At 41.7% G+C, this 19572-nt stretch overlaps 2 protein-coding genes across 4 annotated transcripts in view; one reads left to right on the plus strand and one right to left on the minus strand.

The window, feature by feature from the left end:
- Positions 1-3165, minus strand: part of fhip1aa (FHF complex subunit HOOK interacting protein 1Aa) — a 40036-nt gene extending 36871 nt beyond the window's left edge. The window contains exon 1 of the mRNA XM_033971767.2: positions 2969-3165. The gene's annotated coding sequence lies outside the window, so the exon portion shown is untranslated. The remainder of the gene's footprint in view (positions 1-2968) is intronic.
- Positions 3166-7022: 3857 nt separating this feature from the next.
- Positions 7023-19572, plus strand: part of LOC117377684 (SH3 domain-containing protein 19-like) — a 39094-nt gene continuing 26544 nt past the window's right edge. Inside the window, exons 1-8 of one of the 3 annotated variants that reach the window (XM_033974162.2) lie at positions 7023-7105; positions 10301-10340; positions 11882-12098; positions 16082-17030; positions 18869-18931; positions 19020-19082; positions 19165-19218; positions 19295-19345. In XM_033974162.2, the coding sequence (XP_033830053.1) occupies positions 16571-17030; positions 18869-18931; positions 19020-19082; positions 19165-19218; positions 19295-19345 (691 nt within the window). In that variant the 5' untranslated portion in view covers positions 7023-7105; positions 10301-10340; positions 11882-12098; positions 16082-16570. Of the gene's footprint in view, positions 7106-10300; positions 10341-11881; positions 12099-16081; positions 17031-18868; positions 18932-19019; positions 19083-19164; positions 19219-19294; positions 19346-19572 lie in introns of those variants that run through there. The other 2 variants (XM_055224528.1, XM_055224530.1) reach the window with 2 other exon arrangements.

Raw genomic sequence — 19572 nt, forward strand, 5'->3', positions numbered from 1 at the left:
ATACTAAAGCTAGTTGAACAAGTATAAGACACATAGACTAGTATACACCCATGGACCACTATGAACCTGTCACAGTGTACTGTTTAAAGAAAGAGTGTTTTAGTATCAGCGTAGTATCAGGATCAGTATCGAGTCTATTCCTAAGTATCGAGTTAGAAATGATAGTATTGTGACATCAGTAACAAACGTTTTAGTATCAAGGAAGTAAGCACTTAAAATCATACAAAAACATATTTCCGAACGACAACAGTAGTGAGGCCTCCTGGGAGAAAAACTGACTCCTCTGGTTCCATAACAATGACCTGGTGTGATCCGTGTCTGTCTATGCTAACCAAGCCTAGCCATTGTGCTAGCATTAGGCGAGTGTGAGAGCAGCACCGACACCAGAGGAACTACCATGAAACTTTGATGCTGTTTGTGTAACTGTAGCCCTGCTCCTCTGGGGGGACACGAGAGGTCACGAGAGGTCACTTCTGATCAGAGCCAGCGACAGCCTGCAAATCAGCTCAGCAGAAAACTATTTAGAAAGACACAGATCGACTTTTACCTAATCAATACTAAAACTAGTATCGAAACTAGATATTCATGTTTCTCAGGTATCAATACTAAACAAGTCCCACTGACAGAAATGAACCCTTCCTGAACATGTTTATAATGATTGAGCTGAATCTGAACATATAACAAGTATAAGACACAGACTAGAATACACACACACCCCCCCCCCACACACACACACACACACACCCGCACACACACCCACATGCACACACACACACGGACCACTATGAACCTACTGGACTAAAGGACTGGTGTCCTAGTTTAGTCCTACAGGACTAAACCAGGACAGAAACCAGGACCAAACAGGACTAAACCAGGTCTAAACCAGGACTGAACCAAGACTGAACTAGGACTAAAACCAGGCCTAAAGCAGGACTGAACCAGGACCAAACAGGACCATGGACCACTATGGAACTTCCCTGTTTCACTGAGGATTACACAGATATAAGACACATGGGAATAGATCACAAAGTACAATTTAGTGTGGAACAGCACAGTGTCTAAAGGAAGACACCATCGTGGGATCAGTATCGAGTATCGAGTGTTCTGTAATATTTTTAACATGTTCATAATTTGAACAAACAAAAATATGCAAATAAAAACAGAAAAAAAGTTGTTTCTGTTGAACAAAACAGCTCAAATCTTTATCAAAATCACCACATTTAAAGATTCAAAGATTCAAAATCTGTGAGAAATACTTTTACTTTTACTCTTTAAGTACATTTTTAGAACAGGTACTATAATACTTTTACTTAAGTAAAAGTATCACAAGAAAAAATCTACTTGAGCATTTTTGTCCTGTATCTGTACTTTTATTTAAGTCACAGGATTGAGTACTTATTACATCACTGGTTTAATTTAAAGTCCTGCCATGACAAGCTCCTATAATTTGTAAAGTATTTTTTATATGCTGAAACATGTTTTAAAGGCTGACTGGGCCAGAGCAGACATATATAAGTCATATATATGTATGTGTGTACGTGTGTGTGTGTGTGTACATATATATACATATATATATAGACCTACAGAAACGCATTAAGGATCATACCAACTCAAACGAGGCTGGAGGCTCTGCAGGTTCGTACTGGAGTGTGAAGCGTGTGGGACTCGTTCTGGAGTCATTTGGGTGTGATTCACTATAGGGTGGGTCAAGAAGCTCAGTGTGTGAGAAGGCTCTGTCTGCAGACCCAGAAGACCCTCACGTGACCTCCACGTGACCTCCACCTACACGTTCCTGAATGTAAACAAACAACAGCCACTGCTTCCTGACTGCTGTTTTCAAAGTAATGTTACTACGGTAAACACTAACCCCTAAACCCTAACCTGACAGTTATACACAGACAAGCCCAAAGCCTTTTTCTAACCTTAACCATTACAGTTTTGTGCCTAACCTGAACCAGACAACCTATGGCAGCACACATGAGCAAACTATATAATGTGCCTAGGTTCTTTATATTTGCCACAATGTTCAAATTAGGACACATTTATAATAGTAATATTTTCACTTCACAGATATAATATAAATGTATCAACTGTAATAACATTTAGAATTAAGACAACTACTGATAAAAAGTGTACTTAACGTGTTTATACACAGTTAACTCATGAAAAAGCACGTGGCATGAGGTGGAGGTCTGCAGCCAGGCTCTCTGCTGCGCACACGTCCATCAGGAGTGGACACGTCACAGCCCAGTGTTAGCTTCAGCGCGTTCATTTATAGCCTCTGTTTTGGTCATGAGTGCGCAATAAAAAAGTAAACGTGCGTCTCGCGTGACAGGAGCTCAGGGACCGTCCGACTCTCCCCTCCAGGCTCTCCCCTCCAGGCTCTCCCCTCCAGGCTCTCCCCCTCTCCCCTCCAGGCTCTCCCCTCCAGGCTCTCCCCCTCTCCCCTCCAGGCTCTCCCCTCCAGCCTCTCCCCTCCAGCCTCTCCCCTCCAGGCTCTCCCCTCCAGGCTCTCCCTCCAGGCTCTCCCTGCAGGCTCTCCCCCTCTCCCCTCCAGGCTCTCCCCTCCAGGCTCTCCCCCTCTCCCCTCCAGGCTCTCCCCTCCAGCCTCTCCCCTCCAGCCTCTCCCCTCCAGGCTCTCCCCCTCTCCCCTCCAGGCTCTCCCCCTCTCCCCTCCAGGCTCTCCCCTCCAGCCTCTCCCCTCCAGCCTCTCCCCTCCAGGCTCTCCCCTCCAGGCTCTCCCCTCCAGGCTCTCCCTCCAGGCTCTCCCCTCCAGGCTCTCCCTCCCCTCGGCTCCCCTCCTCCTCCACTCGCACATGTCAATCAGCAGCTGTCATAACAACAAGGCGTAACACAGAAAACACGGAGGCCTAGAGTTACAAACTTCCAAACAAAAACACGTACGCTCGTGGAGGACTTGCGTGGGGTTTTCTTTCTGACTTTCTTTCTTTCTTGAGTGTGTTCTTACCTCGACTCCTACAGCCAGGTCCAGAAGCGCGCTGCAGTTTGAGCGCCTCGTGCCAGTGTTTTCACCGAAATCCTCCTTAAATCCGCGGTGTGTGCGCGTTTGGAGAGCAGCCTGTTTGGTGCGCAAAGGCGGGTAACCAGGCGACTTAACCTGTGCTGTGGCGCACGGAGGTGAAAAGGCACACGGGTCCAAGAGGGAAGCTCCTCCCACGGCGCAGGGGCGGGCCCGCGTGCAGAGGTGGAGTGATCTCGCGCGCTTCTCATTTTCCTTGGGGTTCTTTTGGAAGATCCAACACGAGCAGCCAAAAGAGCGCACCGCGCCTGCGCAAGAGGAAAAAGCGCAAACATTTTTTTCTTTGACTCTGCTCAATATTTGTCCAGAGATGTGTTGTGCTGTAAACAGAGGTGGGTGACTCAGGATGGAGTCATCTGCTCTTAATTGAGTAACTTTTTTACAGAGGCAAAAAGTTACTCAAGTAAGAGTACCACATGAAAGAATCTAAAAGTACCTGTTGAAAATGTACTTGAAGAGTAAAAACTAAAAGTATTTCACACAAGTGTTCATTTGTTAAAGAGTAAATGTAGTGACAAAGATTAAAATGACACTTTTGGTCACAAGAACAATACAAATCGATTTCGTCATTTTTCTCATGAATTGCACGTATTTATTTTTGTTTTGCTCTAAGCCGAAGCTTGAACTGGAAAACTTTTGTCAGGATGTTTCCACGAACATGGTAAAAATAACCTATGTAAAGTGTCTTTGAGTATCTTGAAAAGCGCTATATAAATAAAATGTATTATTATTATTATTAACCCTCAAATCATGAATGAAAAGTACCTTTACTTTTCAGCCGTGTTCAATAATATAGTGGAGTAGGAAGTACAGATACTGCTCTCAGATGTAGGAAAAATAAAAAGTACATACTGTAAAAAGTACTTAAGTAAAGTACATTACCTAAAAATTGTACTAAAATAAAGTACTTAATTAATTTTAAGTCGTTACCTCCCACCGCTGTCTGTGAGTAAAGAACTGCGCCTTGGCGCCATCTGCTGGATGAATTATGATATTACTGCTGTCCTGTAGTGTAGTAAATACTGTACATCAAAAAGTATTCAGTATTTTGTAACTAAATACATTTTCAAATTATTCTTTATCTCACTGTGTAGTTTCGGTAAAAAAAAAAGTTAAAATGTGCAGGTGCGCAGATTCTCCAGTAGGTGTCGCAGCAGTGCTCTGTCACACTGGTCCTCTTCACAAAACCTCTTGTACTATTTTAATACTGTAGTACACCTGCAGTATTTTACTGTAGTACTGTACTTGATACTTGATTCTTTCCAGACATTTCAGTCTTAAATCATGGAAACAATCAAAATGCACCAGCCTGAAAAAGGAACAGGCAGAAGTCAAAGCTTAAGATGCTCCTTTTAAACATAAAGATAAAGAGCTGCTGCGTTTACAATGTACACAGTAAAGAAAAGAGAAAACATATAATAAATAGAAGAATAGAACACAATTCAGCATTCAGTTCCACTGTATGAATTTATAGTTTTCTTTTTATACAAACTTTTGAAACGGCTCAATGTTTTACAATCTTTGATATTTTCATCTAATCTATTCCAAATATTTACTCCAATGGTTGAAATACAGAGCTGTTTTACATTTGTTCTAACTCTTGGTTTTTGAAATACCTCATGCCCTTGATTTTTAAACAGATCTTGAATGTGAAGTGGTAATTGTTTATTCTTAATTTTATACATAAATTGTGCGGTTCTATAGTCGACCAAATCCTTCAATTTCATTGTATTTTTTGGGATAAAAAAATCATGAATATGAGCCCTGTAAGGGCTTTATTCACGACTCGCATTGCTCTTTTTCAGAATCAGAATCAGAAGACTTTTATTGCCATCGTCTGTGAACACAGTTCACAAACTAGGAACTTACTTTGGTGATAAAGTGAAACATAAAACACTGAATAAATACAAATATAAATAAGGGCATGCACAAAGTTAAAAAGATATGCTTAAAAATCAAATAAAATATGTATCGGTAGAAAATATAACAGCAGCATCAGAACAACAGTGCAAACATGACTTATTAAAGTAGTAATATGAATGTTTTTGTTCAATATGTGTTGCCCCACACTTCCACTCTGTAAATCATGGATGGAAGTATCAATGTACTACAGCTGTACTATGTAGTATTGTACTGTACAAAAAGAACAATGTTTTTTTGTTTAAGCATTCTTTCACTTTCGATATAATTGCCAAAGGTTTATCTTTATAAATTGTATGCTGCTGTTGTATATATTTTTTCCAACTGTACTATGCTTGTAGTATTATACTGTAGGATAATACTGTAGTACACCTGTAGTATAATACTGTAGTACACCTGTAGTTTTATACTGTAGTACACTTGTAGTATTATAATGTAGTACACCTGTAGTATAATACTGTAGTACACTTGTAGTATTATAATGTAGTACACCTGTAGTTTTATACTGTAGTACACCTGTAGTTTTATACTGTAGTACACCTGTAGTTTTATACTGTAGTACACCTGTAGTTTTATACTGTAGTACACCTGTAGAATTATACTGTAGCATATCTCAGCTGGCCTGGGAACGCCTTGGGGTCCCAGTGGAGGAGCTGGAGGACGTGTCTGGGGTGAGGGAAGTCTGGGAGTCCCTGCTTAGACTGCTGCCCTCACGACCCCGCCCCGGATAAGAGGACGGAAAATGGACGGATATATCTGTAGTATTTTACTGTAGTACACCTGTAGTATTATACTAGATCAGTGGTTCTTAATGTGGGTTCGATCGAACCCTAGGGGTTCGGTGAGTCAGTGTCAGGGTTTCTGTGACTGTGAGCGTCTGCAGACATTGGTCATGTCCCAATTCGACAAATGCACCTTTGATGTGTCTATCGAAGTACCCGCCCAACTTAAATGAGGCGTTTGAACGGCATAAAAACATAAAATGACATAAAAACGAAGAAAAGGAACAGACTTTGCTGTGAAAATGACATGAGAGTGGCCAAGAGGAAGCCCTGCATTTCTGACCTGGTCTCTCAAAGGAAACAGCAGAAGTCACTGATTTGCAGTAAATATTCATTATTATTGTGGCCTGATGGAAATGAGGTGATGGGTGTGTGTTAAAATGTTAAAAAATAATAAATAGCATAAATACAATAAGTTCATTATTGGAATACATAATACAATAGAAAATTAAAATAATTTCAGTGTGATAGTGTTAAAAAAGGTCATGTCTTTGTGAAAAGGTGTGTGTGTAATGTGTTGTGAGTTCATACATTGTGTTGGTTTTATTCTTTGAACACAGTGATGTTAATGCACAGTTCATTTTGTGCACCAGTAAAACAAACATGTGTCTTGAATTTGAAAAAAAAAATCATATTTTATTTTTCAATAAAGAAGGGTTCAGTGAATGTGCATATGGAACTGGTGGGGTTCAGTACCTCCAGCAAGATTAAGAACCTAGTATAATACTGTAGAACACCTGTAGTATTATACTGCAGTATAATACTGTAGAACACCTGTAGTATTATACTGCAGTATAATACTGTAGAACACCTGTAGTATTATACTGCAGTATAATACTGTAGAACACCTGTAGTATTATACTGCAGTATAATACTGTAGAACACCTGTAGTATTATACTGCAGTATAATACTGTAGAACACCTGTAGTATAATATTGTACTATACCTGTAGTATAATACTGTAGTATACCTCTAGTATTATACTGCAGTTCACCTATTACTCGAGTAAAAGTACTGTTACTCTGTACAACATATTACTCGAGTAAGAGTAAACGTTTGCTAGAAAAGTAAAAGTAAAGAAATTGTACCCCCGCCACTAGTCACATGACAAAGCCTCTCGTGTGACGTCACAGAACCGTGGCCCGCCCTGGTCCTGACTGGTCACATTCCAGGTGAGCAGACCGGCCACGCAGGTAACGCAGGTAAATGCAGGTAAATGCAGGTGAGCCGATACCTAAGCCCCACCCACTCTCCTCTGCTGTGCGCCTGTTCAGTCACGTGTTCAGTCAGCGCCACGACGCAGAAACAACACCGAGACTATGACGCACGCGCCGCGAACTCCTGGTAACGTCTCCAGTCACAGGTAGGAAAATGTCTCTGTTCTAAGTCATTTACCTGGAGAAAGTCCGCGCGCGTAAACGGCACGTGCAAGAGTGAGACAGAGTGAGAGTGTAAAGGTGTGAGAGAGAGAAAAAGAGAGAGGTGTGAGAGAGAGAAAAAGAGTGAGAGAGAGTGTAAAGGTGTGAGAGAGAGAAAAAGAGAGAGAGAGAGTCTAAAGGTGTGAGAGAGTGAAAAAGAGTGAGAGCAGGCTGGATTCTGTCGAACACTAACTGAAGCTAACAGTTAACAGGTGCTAACAGGTGCTAACAGGTGCTAACAGGTGCTAACAGGTGCTAACAGGTGCTAACAGGTGCTAACAGGTGCTAACAGGCTCCGTGTGAGGCTGGTGACGTCATCTCTCTTAAAAGTTTACAAAGAGATGAATTCCACAATAAATATTCAACTTTTTATTTCTACAGAAGCAGAAAACACACAGACACGTGAAATGTGAAAACAGTGGAGTTATGTCACTATTTTATTTGCGACTGGTGATGATGTGTGAACAGGACCACCCATGTGAACAGAGCCGTGTGAACAGGACCACCCATGTGAACAGAGCCGTGTGAATAGAGCCGTGTGAATAGAGCCGTGTGAATAGAACCGTGTGAACAGAGCCGTGTGAACAGAGCCGTGTGAACAGAGCCGTGTGAACAGAGCCGTGTGAATAGAGCCGTGTGAATAGAACCGTGTGAACAGAGCCGTGTGAACAGAGCCGTGTGAACAGAGCCGTGTGAACAGAGCCGTGTGAACAGAACCGTGTGAACAGAGCCGTGTGAACAGAGCCGTGTGAACAGAGCCGTGTGAACAGAGCCGTGTGAACAGAGCCGTGTGAACAGGACCTCTTCATGTGAAGAGGCCCATGTGAACAGGGCAACCCCATGTGTAGAGAGCCTGTGAACAGGGTCTGCTTGTGTGAACAGAGCCGTGTGAACAAGGCCGACCCGTGTGCAAGGCCCAGTTTTTTTGAGCACATTTAGAAGCTCTTGACATGTTTATTAGATCCACTCTATAAATGACGAGTACTTTTATATTTATTTATATATACTGCATTTTACCAGACCTATGTGTGAAAACCTTCAGACTGACATGGAACTGATACAGTGATGGAACATAAAGTAAAAGTAGTAAAGTACTGTAGTACTTAAGTATACATATTAGGTATATGTATTTTACTTTACATTTTACAGTGTGTACTTTTACTTGAGTACATGTGAGAGCAGTATCTATACTCTCTACTCCACTACATTTGTGAACTGGACTGAAAAGTAAAAGTTTATTATTGTGTGAGACCTGCTGAAAAGACTGAGGGTTTATTTTAACACGTTCAGAATATCAATAAACAAAAACATACAAATAAAAACAGAAGAAAAGATCAGTTGTTTCTATTGAACAACTTCAGCTCCGATCTTTATCAAAATCACCACATTTGAAGCTTTATAAAAGGTTTTACTCCACAAGTACATTTTAAACCAGTACTGTAATACTTTTACTTAAATAGATTTTTTCATGTGATACTTTTACTTGAGTATTTTTTGCTCTGGTATCTGTAACAGAAGTACTTGTTCCAGCTGATCCTACTCAAGGGCAGCAGAGATCAGTGAAATGTTTGCTCCACTGCATTTGACCCGTTTCATTTGACATGTGGGTAATTGTTGTTTGAAGCTGTGACTCTCGTTCCTCTGGATTCGAGGGTTGGGCTCTCGTAGAACTTGTTCATAATCGTTACAGTAAATGAAACTCACACTTATAATCACTCTATTTACAGTATGCTGTCGCCATAGCAACAAAAGGGGCAGGAGGAGATGGAAAGATGACAGAGGGAGGGAGGAGTGGAGAGGAGGAGAGAGAAAGAGGAGAGGAGGGAGAGAGGGAGGGAGGAGAGGAGAGAGAAAGAGGAGAGGAGGGAGGGAGGGAGGGAGGGAGGAGAGAGAAAAAGGAGAGGAGGAGAGAGGGAGGGAGGAGGAGAGAGAAAGAGGAGAGGAGGGAGAGAGGGAGGGAGGAGAGGAGAGAGAAAGAGGAGAGGAGGGAGGGAGGGAGGGAGGAGAGAGAAAGAGGAGAGGAGGGAGGGAGGGAGGGAGGGAGGAGAGAGAAAGAGGAGAGGAGGGAGGGAGGGAGGGAGGAGAGAGAAAGAGGAGAGGAGGGAGAGAAGGGAGGGAGGAGAGGAGAGAGAATGAGGAGAGGAGGGAGGGAGGGAGGAGAGAGAAAGAGGAGAGGAGGGAGGGAGGAGAGAGAAAGAGGAGAGGAGGGAGGGAGGGAGGGAGGGAGGGAGGAGAGGAGAGAGAAAGGGGAGAGAGGGAGGGAGGAGTGGAGAGGAGGAGAGAGAAAGAGGAGAGGAGGGAGAGATAGAGGGAGGGGAGGAGAGGGAGAGAGGAGGGAGGGAGGAGGAGAGAGAAAAAGGAGAGGAGGAGAGAGGGAGGGAAAGATTGAGGGAGGGAGGAGGAGAGAGAAAGAGGAGAGAGCGAGGGAGAGATAGAGGGAGATTGCTTCTTCAGTCGTGGTCAATATTTATCATGGAGACTCTTCTGGTTTATCGTCCACATTTACTTGAGCAGTATCTGGAGGTGTGAGCTTCAGTGCAGCTCCTCCTCCTTCACACATAAGTGTCCACCATGGGTCTGTCACAATAACACATTATAACTCCGATTTTATCATTTAATGCTACTAACACAAAACCCAAGAGCAGATTTAAACCACAAAACGATTCTAAATCTACAATATTGTTAAAAATCATGAGCTGCATGAAGTAAACTATCGACTAAAGTGTTTCATGCTGCTGTTTGAGTCTGAAAGTTATTAATTCAAACTTTTACAGCTCAAATCTGATCACATAGACACAGAATAAACCTACTTTTACTTTTACTTTTGTTCCCAGAGCCTTGTGTTTGGTAGGATGAAATACGTCTGTACACATTTGACCCAGGATGCAAAAGCTTTTAGCGACAGGGCGACGTGGTCCAGTCTGTAGAACGTGTAGAGAAGGTTGATGGTTCGAATCCCACTCTCGACATAAAACATCATTGGTTGAGTGGTCACATCCTCTGAGCCACAGGTTGACGATGCGATTCCAGCTCCCACAGATGAATACTGTCATTGTGTCCTTGGGCAAGACACTTAACCCCCCTGGTCCCAGTGAGTGTGTGTGAATGGGTTTTTATATAATCATTTGTTCTTTCTTCAGGTCTCTCTGATCGACTAAGGACCCATCACACACGAGCCAGGTATGCAACTGTCAAACACACATCTGTGAATGTACTAGTGTGTAAAGTGTCCAAAGTATCGAAAATCAGATCCCAATCGATACTGCAGCTAGTAAATGAAACTGGATATTCATGTTTCTCAGGTATCGATACTAAAAACGTCCCTTTGACAGAAATGAACCTTTCCTGAATATGTTTATAATGAAGTTGAGCTGAATTTGAACAAGTGTAAGACACACACACTAGTACACACACACCCACACACCCCCACCCCCACACACCCCCACACCCACCCACACAAACACCCCCCCCCCACACACACACACACACCCCCACCCCCACACACCCCCCCCCCCCCCCCCCCCCCCACCCACACAAACACCCACACACACCCACACAAACACCCCCCCCCCCCCCCCCCCCCCCCACACACACACACACACACACCCACACACACACACACACACACACCCCCACACAATGAACCTACTGGTCTAAACCAGGACCAAACAGGACCACGGACCATTATGAACCTACTGAACACTGAGGATTATACCCCCCCCCCCCCACACAGATATAAGACACATGGGAACAGAACACAAAGTACAACATTTAATGTGGAACAGCACAGTGTCTAAAGAGAGTGTTTTTATCACCGTCGCGGTATCGGGATTGGTATCGAGTATCGAGTATATTCCTTAGTATTGTGACAACACTAGGTTTTAGACCAAAATAAATATAAAAATAAATAAAACAGTGTTTAGATGAGTTTGTGTTTGTCTCATTAGTCGTGTGTGTGTCAAGAGAGCTGCTGTAGCTGAGGTGAGTGTAAACACTGACACTCTCAAGGGAAAGATGGCCTGAGCTGTGTGTGTGTGTGTGTGTGTGTGTGTGGGGGTGTGTGTATATATATATAGAGATATATAATGTTGTGTTTATATTGATCTCTGATAAAAGGCCACTGATGAAACATTCTGAGGTATTAAGCCAAACGAAGCTGCTCCTAAAAGACCTGTGTAACAGCAGCCAAGCACTAAGGTCATGTGACCTGAATGAAACAATGTGAAAATGCAGCTGTCAGAGTTTACTTCCTGTTTATGTGATCAACTTTAAAGACAGACTCTGAGCATTGCCTTTGTCAACTTTCCTTTTGAATAAAGGACTTAAAGTATTAGTATCACACACATGTTGCTAATATGTAGCTAACATGTTGTAAGTGTGACCCTAACACACTGAACCTGGTGGTGTGGTTTAGGGCAACATGAGTACACAGTACTACAGTACACACTGTACTGTAGTACTTAAGTACTGTAGTACTGTGTGTATGATGTTCACAGAGTCACATTCAAACTAGTCTCCTCTCTTGAGGCTTTTGTTCAGAGTCACAGTGCAGTACGGACACATCGCTTCAGCTTTAGGCAGAAGTCTGAAGTCTGTGAAACTGTAATATGAAACTTTAATATGAAGTTTTCTGTGTGAAACTTTAATATGATATATAATATATCATGATACTCCTGTGTTTTGTAATGTAAATATCACTACATGTGCACTTGTGTCTTCAGGCATCTAGAGACCTCAGGAACCTCAAAGACCTCAGGGACCTCAGCAGAGCCTGTGGATCGCAGAGTCCAGCAGGTTCTTGGGTCTCTCCCCCTCAGGCTCCTCCCCCTCAGGCCCCTCCCTCTCAGGTCCCTCATTTCCAGGCTCCTCCCTGTTCCGGCTCCTCCCCTTCAGACTCCTCCCTCTCAGTCTCCTCCCCTTCAGACTCCTCCCTCTCAGGTAGGCTGGTGTCACTTGTCAGATGTTCTGTGTGTTGCTAATCATGGGACAATCTTACATTGTTAAAAGTCCATGTCACACTATTGTCTGTTATTGTCTTTAATGTAGTTTCCACACCACAAACTGACCTGGAGTTGTGTTTCATTTCATTCACATGTTTGAGTAATCTCTTATCTTCAAGACGTCATTTTTCCACCAGTACATGTCCACTGTGACATGTCCACTGTGACATGTCCACTGTGACATGTCCACTGTGACATGTCCACTGAGACATGTCCACTGAGACATGTCCACTGAGACATGTCCACTGTGACATGTCCACTGAGACATACGCAATTCCTTCTCCAGTTTTATTTGTTTAATTGGTGATGCTCATAGGATTCAGCAGCGTCGCGTCACTGTTGGTACAAATAAAATAAAAATGTGCTGCTCTAGTGTGATGGGGAGCTATCCATAGAGGGCGCCAACAGCATGCGGCACTTTGTTGTGATGATGTTTAGGGAGACGTCACTGCAGCTCACTGCAGTGCATCTCGGGCGTCTCAGGCGGTGCAAAGTGAGAGCTCAAACATAAATATAAAACACCTAAAATAATGGAGCAAAGGAGCGCCAGCACAAAACAGAAGTCAAAATAAAGAAAAGAGCCTTGAATGATGCATGATGCATGTGGTGCATGAAGATCTGGGCGGCAGTCGAAGGCGGGGGCCTCGACGACCGGATCTCTGGACATGGAGACTGGCCTTGAATGAGATGGTCCAAACCTTTGACCGGTCTGATCGATCCAGAACCTCATAGGTCCATCATCATTGAAAAAAATATAAATGATTTTACCTTTGAGCCTAAATATGGATTAAATATCAAACTGATTTTTCTGAGGAGGATTGTGAATCGTAGAATTCTGTTCAAAATTCACATTGTAAACACATCCAGCAGATTTAACAAAAAGACTGAAAGTGGCTCTAACACATAACTACACGCTAACATATGAACTACACGCTAACACATGACTACACGCTAACACATAACTACACGCTAACATATGAACTACACGCTAACACATGAACTACACGCTAACATATGAACTACACGCTAACATATGAACTACACGCTAACATATGAACTACACGCTAACATATGAACTACACGCTAACACATAACTACACGCTAACATATGAACTACACGCTAACACATAACTACACACTAACATATGAACTACACGCTAACACATAACTACACGCTAACACATGAACTACACGCTAACACATAACTACACGCTAACATATGAACTACACGCTAACACATAACTACACGCTAACATATGAACTACATGCTAACACATAACTACACGCTAACATATGAACTACACGCTAACACATAACTACACGCTAACATATGAACTACACGCTAACACATAACTACACGCTAACATATGAACTACACGCTAACACATAACTACACGCTAACACATAACTACACGCTAACACATAACTACACGCTAACACATGAACTACACACTAACACATAACTACACGCTAACACATGAACTACACGCTAACACATGAACTACACGCTAACACATGAACTACACGCTAACACATGAACTACACACTAACACATAACTACACGCTAACACATGAACTACACGCTAACACATAACTACACACTAACACATAACTACACACTAACACATAACTACACACTAACACATAACTACACGCTAACACATAACTACACGCTAACACATGAACTACACACTAACACATAACTACACACTAACACATAACTACACACTAACACATGAACTACACGCTAACACATGAACTACACGCTAACACATGAACTACACACTAACACATGAACTACACACTAACACATAACTACACGCTAACACATAACTACACACTAACACATGAACTACACGCTAACACATAACTACACACTAACACATAACTACACACTAACACATAACTACACACTAACACATGAACTACACACTAACACATAACTACACACTAACACATGAACTACACGCTAACACATAACTACACGCTAACACATGAACTACACGCTAACACATAACTACACGCTAACACATGAACTACACGCTAACACATAACTACACACTAACACATAACTACACACTAACACATAACTACACACTAACACATAACTACACACTAACACATAACTACACACTAACACATGAACTACACACTAACACATGAACTACACGCTAACACATAACTACACGCTAACACATGAACTACACGCTAACACATAACTACACGCTAACACATGAACTACACACTAACACATAACTACACACTAACACATAACTACACACTAACACATGAACTACACACTAACACATAACTACACGCTAACACATAACTACACACTAACACATGAACTACACACTAACACATAACTACACACTAACACATGAACTACACACTAACACATAACTACACGCTAACACATAACTACACACTAACACATGAACTACACGCTAACACATAACTACACACTAACACATAACTACACACTAACACATAACTACACACTAACACATGAACTACACACTAACACATAACTACACACTAACACATGAACTACACGCTAACACATAACTACACGCTAACACATGAACTACACGCTAACACATAACTACACGCTAACACATGAACTACACGCTAACACATAACTACACGCTAACACATAACTACACACTAACACATAACTACACACTAACACATAACTACACACTAACACATAACTACACACTAACACATGAACTACACACTAACACATGAACTACACGCTAACACATAACTACATGCTAACACATGAACTACACGCTAACACAAGACAAGAATCACATTAGTGTGTCAGTTTGGACACATTGAAACTCCAGACTTGGCAGTTTTTATGTTGGATACTCACACAGAATGAAATGATTGTACTATAAAAACTGCACTCATCCACTGAAATACAGGGTGTTCATAAATTCTCTTTACAATAAAATAAAATATTACAAAGGCAGTTGATCAGATCTTACTCAGACTTGTTCTGTTGGACTCAGTGGTTTCCAAAGTTCATTTAGTCCACCTCTATATGGGCTCCATTAGTAGCATGAAACACAACAAGATGAGACTGGATTCCTTGCCACGTTCACTGCAGCAGAGCTCAATGCTTCAATCACATCTGTATCTTTTGCTTTAGTTCAGTAAAGTCCCATATCTTTGTATGATTCACAATATCTTTAACACAGCCCCATGGAAAGAAATCCAGACGTCTGATATCTGGTCCATCCCTTCAATCCACCGCTCTGGAAATGTTTGAGTCAGTCATAAGCACGCAGACCCCAACGGGATTAAAGCCTTTTATAACCACTGAGTACAATAAAACAAATGTTATTAATATACACTGCCCGGCCAAAAAAAAGTCGCCACCTGCATGGAGACAGTGTTATGGTCTGGGGCTGCTGCAGTTGCTCAGGTCTATGTGCAGAAACAGTCTGTGCTCAAAGAATGAGGTCAGCTGACACCTGAATATACTGAATGACCTGGTTAGTCCATCAATGGATTTGTTCTTCCCTGATGACACGGGCATATTCCAAGATGACAATGCCGGGATTCATCGGGCTCAAATTGTGACAGAGTGGATCAGGAGCATGAGACATCATTTTCACACATGGATTGTCCACCACAGAGTCCAGACCTTAACCCCATTGAGAGTCTTTGGGAGGTGCTGGAGAAGGCTGTGTGCAGCGGTCGGACTCCACCAGCATCAATGCAAGATTTTGGCGAAAAATTACCAACTTTTTTTTGGCCAGGCAGTGTATGTTATCACTTTGTAATTGCATTTTAAACTCGTAAAGAGATTTTATGGACACGCTGTAGTTATTTTGATTCAGTAGTGTGATAATATGTCTTTTGTATTCTGCTTTTTATATTTTCTTACAGATGTATTTTTTCCTACAGGTAAACAAAACCCTCAAACCACCTCGCAGCTCCACTCCAAAGAACAGATAGGTATCCACTGCAGCGGATGGAGCAGCCATTTTGAATTTTACGCTTTTATGGTTCCAGAACAAGCACAATTCAGGCAATACCTCCAGATCTGTCACAGTGCACTCGAACAATACAACCAACACAGAGACCAGTCCTGATACTGGTACTGTTACTACAACTACTACTACTGATACTACTACAACTACTACTACTACTACTACTGGTAGTACTACTACTTCTAATTCTATCCAGTGTCCTGTCGCTTTTCCTCACATCAAATCCAAAAGGCAGCCTACTCTACCAGCAGAATCTCAAACTTTAAACGGTTCAGACGCTTTAAACGGTACAGTGGTCATTGTCTCGTCCAACAAGAACCTAGAAGAATCATCTGAAGTCTTCAATGCAGAAAACCTCGCCATTTTGAACCAATCTAGTGTCGGAATTGAATATGCAAATGAGATGAGCACTACAAACAGTCTCCGTGCTAGAATCCAGGCCTTTGAAAACCAGGCTGAAGAGGCATCCGAGCCAGTCAGACCACAGCCGGCGGCGAGGAAGACAAGACCTCCAGTAGCGGCGAAACCTCCTGTAGCTGCCAAATCGCAAATCAACGCCAGCGAGCTCTATGAAAATGTGTCCTCTTCGCCCCCAACCCCGACCCCGGCTCCCAAACCTGCCAAGAAACCTTTGGGGAAAACAAATTCAGTAAAGGAGGAACTGAATGCGATATTGGCTCAGCAGAGGTCCAAGCCGCCGATGTTGAACCGGGAGCAGAGTATTTATGATGATGATTTCGCCAAAGAACCCTCAACGCCACTGCTTAAACCCGCCAGAGAACCACTCAGACCCAATCGGAATATAAACAATCACAACAACTACACCGCAGAGACAGTGTACCACCATACGGAGAATGTGCACAGTGAGTGGGCTTATTCCTACACGTTTGTGTTACGGCTGTCAAAAGAATCAAAAATCACATATTGATTGATACCAATACTAGTATCGAAACTGGATACTCATTTGAGCAGGTATCGACACTAAAAAAGTTCCATTCACAGGACACAAATAAACCTTTTGAATATGTTTAGAATGATCTTGAGCTGTATCATAAGTATAAGACACATAGACTAGTGTACAACCACAGACTGTATATATGCATGGACATAGTTAACCTGCTACCGCCATGTTCCAAACAGCTCCATCAACTATGTCCCCTCTCTCTGTCTCTGCTGCTGTCAGACTCATTCTGGTCTTAAATGTTCATATTAACCCTCTACATGATCCTGGGGTTTTTATTTCACTATTGTGTCTGTAAATCAAGATATGAACATTAATAACAGACAAATCAGGCGCCTTCTTTCCTCAAGGTCACCCGCTAGCGTTAGCAACAGGTTTAATTGACAGCGTTGCATAGCATTCGGTCCCTGCTAAACCAGCGGTGTGGGCGGGAAGGGCCGTTACCTTAAACAGCCTCGCTCCTGATTGGCTCTGTGGTTGCTATGATACTCGTGGTCGTAATTCATGACGTGAGTGTGGCGTCACCCACTGCAATCAGTTTCATTTGGAGCTGATTGCTGTAGGTGACGCCACACTCACTCTCAACTCTTTACACTTTACACTTTACTCTGTGGATTAATCACGGCACAGTTAGATTTTTTTTGTCAGTATTTTCCAGATTGTAAGTTGCTCCAGAGTATAAGTTGCACCAGCCAAAAAATTCATGATAATGAAGAAAAGAACATATACTCAGATGCAACTTATATGTGAAATATAAGTTGTAACCCAGGCCAAACTATGAAAAAAGTGCAACTTCTAGTCCAGAAAATACAGTACTATAGAAGCCATTTAGTCAGTCAACACCAAAAACAGATGTCTCCATCGTCTACAGTTAGAAGACAATAATGTGCAGTAGTTTTAACGAGGAGGGAGGAGTAATGCTCAGACTGCAGTATAACACTTTGCAGACACTTTTGAAAGTATTTCCATACAAACAGTAACGTGGAAGCCTCCGATGACTTTTTCAAATGGAACTGATCTGTTTTTGCAAAAGAACTTCATTTATCACTTTAATAAATCCTCGTTGATTCAGGAGTGGCCCACGATCCCAAAAGACACTCTACACAGATTTTATCACAATATTAAAGTCTGTGAAGGAACAAGTGCTCAGATCTGTTACTTAAGTAAAAGTACAGATACCAGAGCAAAGAATAGTTAAAGTATCACAGGAAAAAATCTACTTAAGGTAAAAGTATTACAGTACCTGTTTATTAATGTACTTATGGAGTAAAAAGTAAAAGTATTTTTCACACATTTTTCAAATGTGGTGATTTTGAGAAAGATTTGAGCTGAATTTTGTTCAACAGAGCCAATTGAATCAATAGCTTTTTTCTTATTTTATTTGTATATTTTTATTTTGCTCATATTCTGAATGTGTTAAAAATAAACCCTTAGCCTTTTCAGCAGGTCTCACACAATAATAAAAATACTTTATTTACTTTTCAGTCCTGTTCAAAAATGTAGTGGAGTAGAAAGTACAGATACTGCTCTCAAAATGACTCAAGTAAAAGTAAAAAGTACACACTGACAAATTTACTTAAGTACAAATTTGAGGTATTTATGCTTTACTCCTTTTACTGTTGTTGTTTGACTCATATCGTGTAGCCCACAGTTCAAATTGTTGGTTGCATATGTTTAAAAAAAATAATTCATTATTAGTTCAAATGAATTTAAAGCTGACCGCACTTGTGCATGTTACAGTGCCCCCAGTGGACAGTGAGGAGCCTGCATTCAGTGAGTACGACTATGTGGACACAAGGTCACGTGAGTCCTCTTCAAACACGCAAAATGTTATTAATATTATCACGTTGAAATAAATACATTATAAAACCAAACTTTTTCAACTTTGTAGTGGCTTCAGAAAGTGCGTATGACATCGGGGACACGTGGGACTCGTGGGACGATGACGCATCACGTGAGTTCACTATAGTTTTTATATTTTTATAATAGCTCAAATTTAAACCAGTTTGTCAAATGTGTATATTTTGTGATCTCAGAGAGTTGGGAAGCAGCAGGCTCCAATTATGAATATGTGGAGTATACGCAAAGTAGTGAGTTTGAATATCTACTACAAATTCTATTCATATAACTCAATATTTACAAGGTGATGTTTTGTTATAACCACAGAAAATTCTGACTATGATTCTGAGCCCAAAACATACGAGGCCAAAGCACCAGGTGAGTCCTGTTCACATATAACTATAAACATAGAAACATATGAGGTCAATAACTATAAACATAGAAACATATGAGGTCAATAACTATAAACATAGAAACATATGAGGTCAAAGCGCCAGGTGAGTCCTGTTCACATATAAACATAGAAACAAGAGAGAGCATGGGGGCAAAACAACTCAGATCTAAAGACTCACTCTGTCACATTTCCACAGGAGGGTCCGCTACCT

This window comes from Periophthalmus magnuspinnatus, chromosome 1 (assembly GCF_009829125.3).
Source record: "Periophthalmus magnuspinnatus isolate fPerMag1 chromosome 1, fPerMag1.2.pri, whole genome shotgun sequence".
Lineage (NCBI taxonomy): Eukaryota > Metazoa > Chordata > Actinopteri > Gobiiformes > Gobiidae > Periophthalmus > Periophthalmus magnuspinnatus.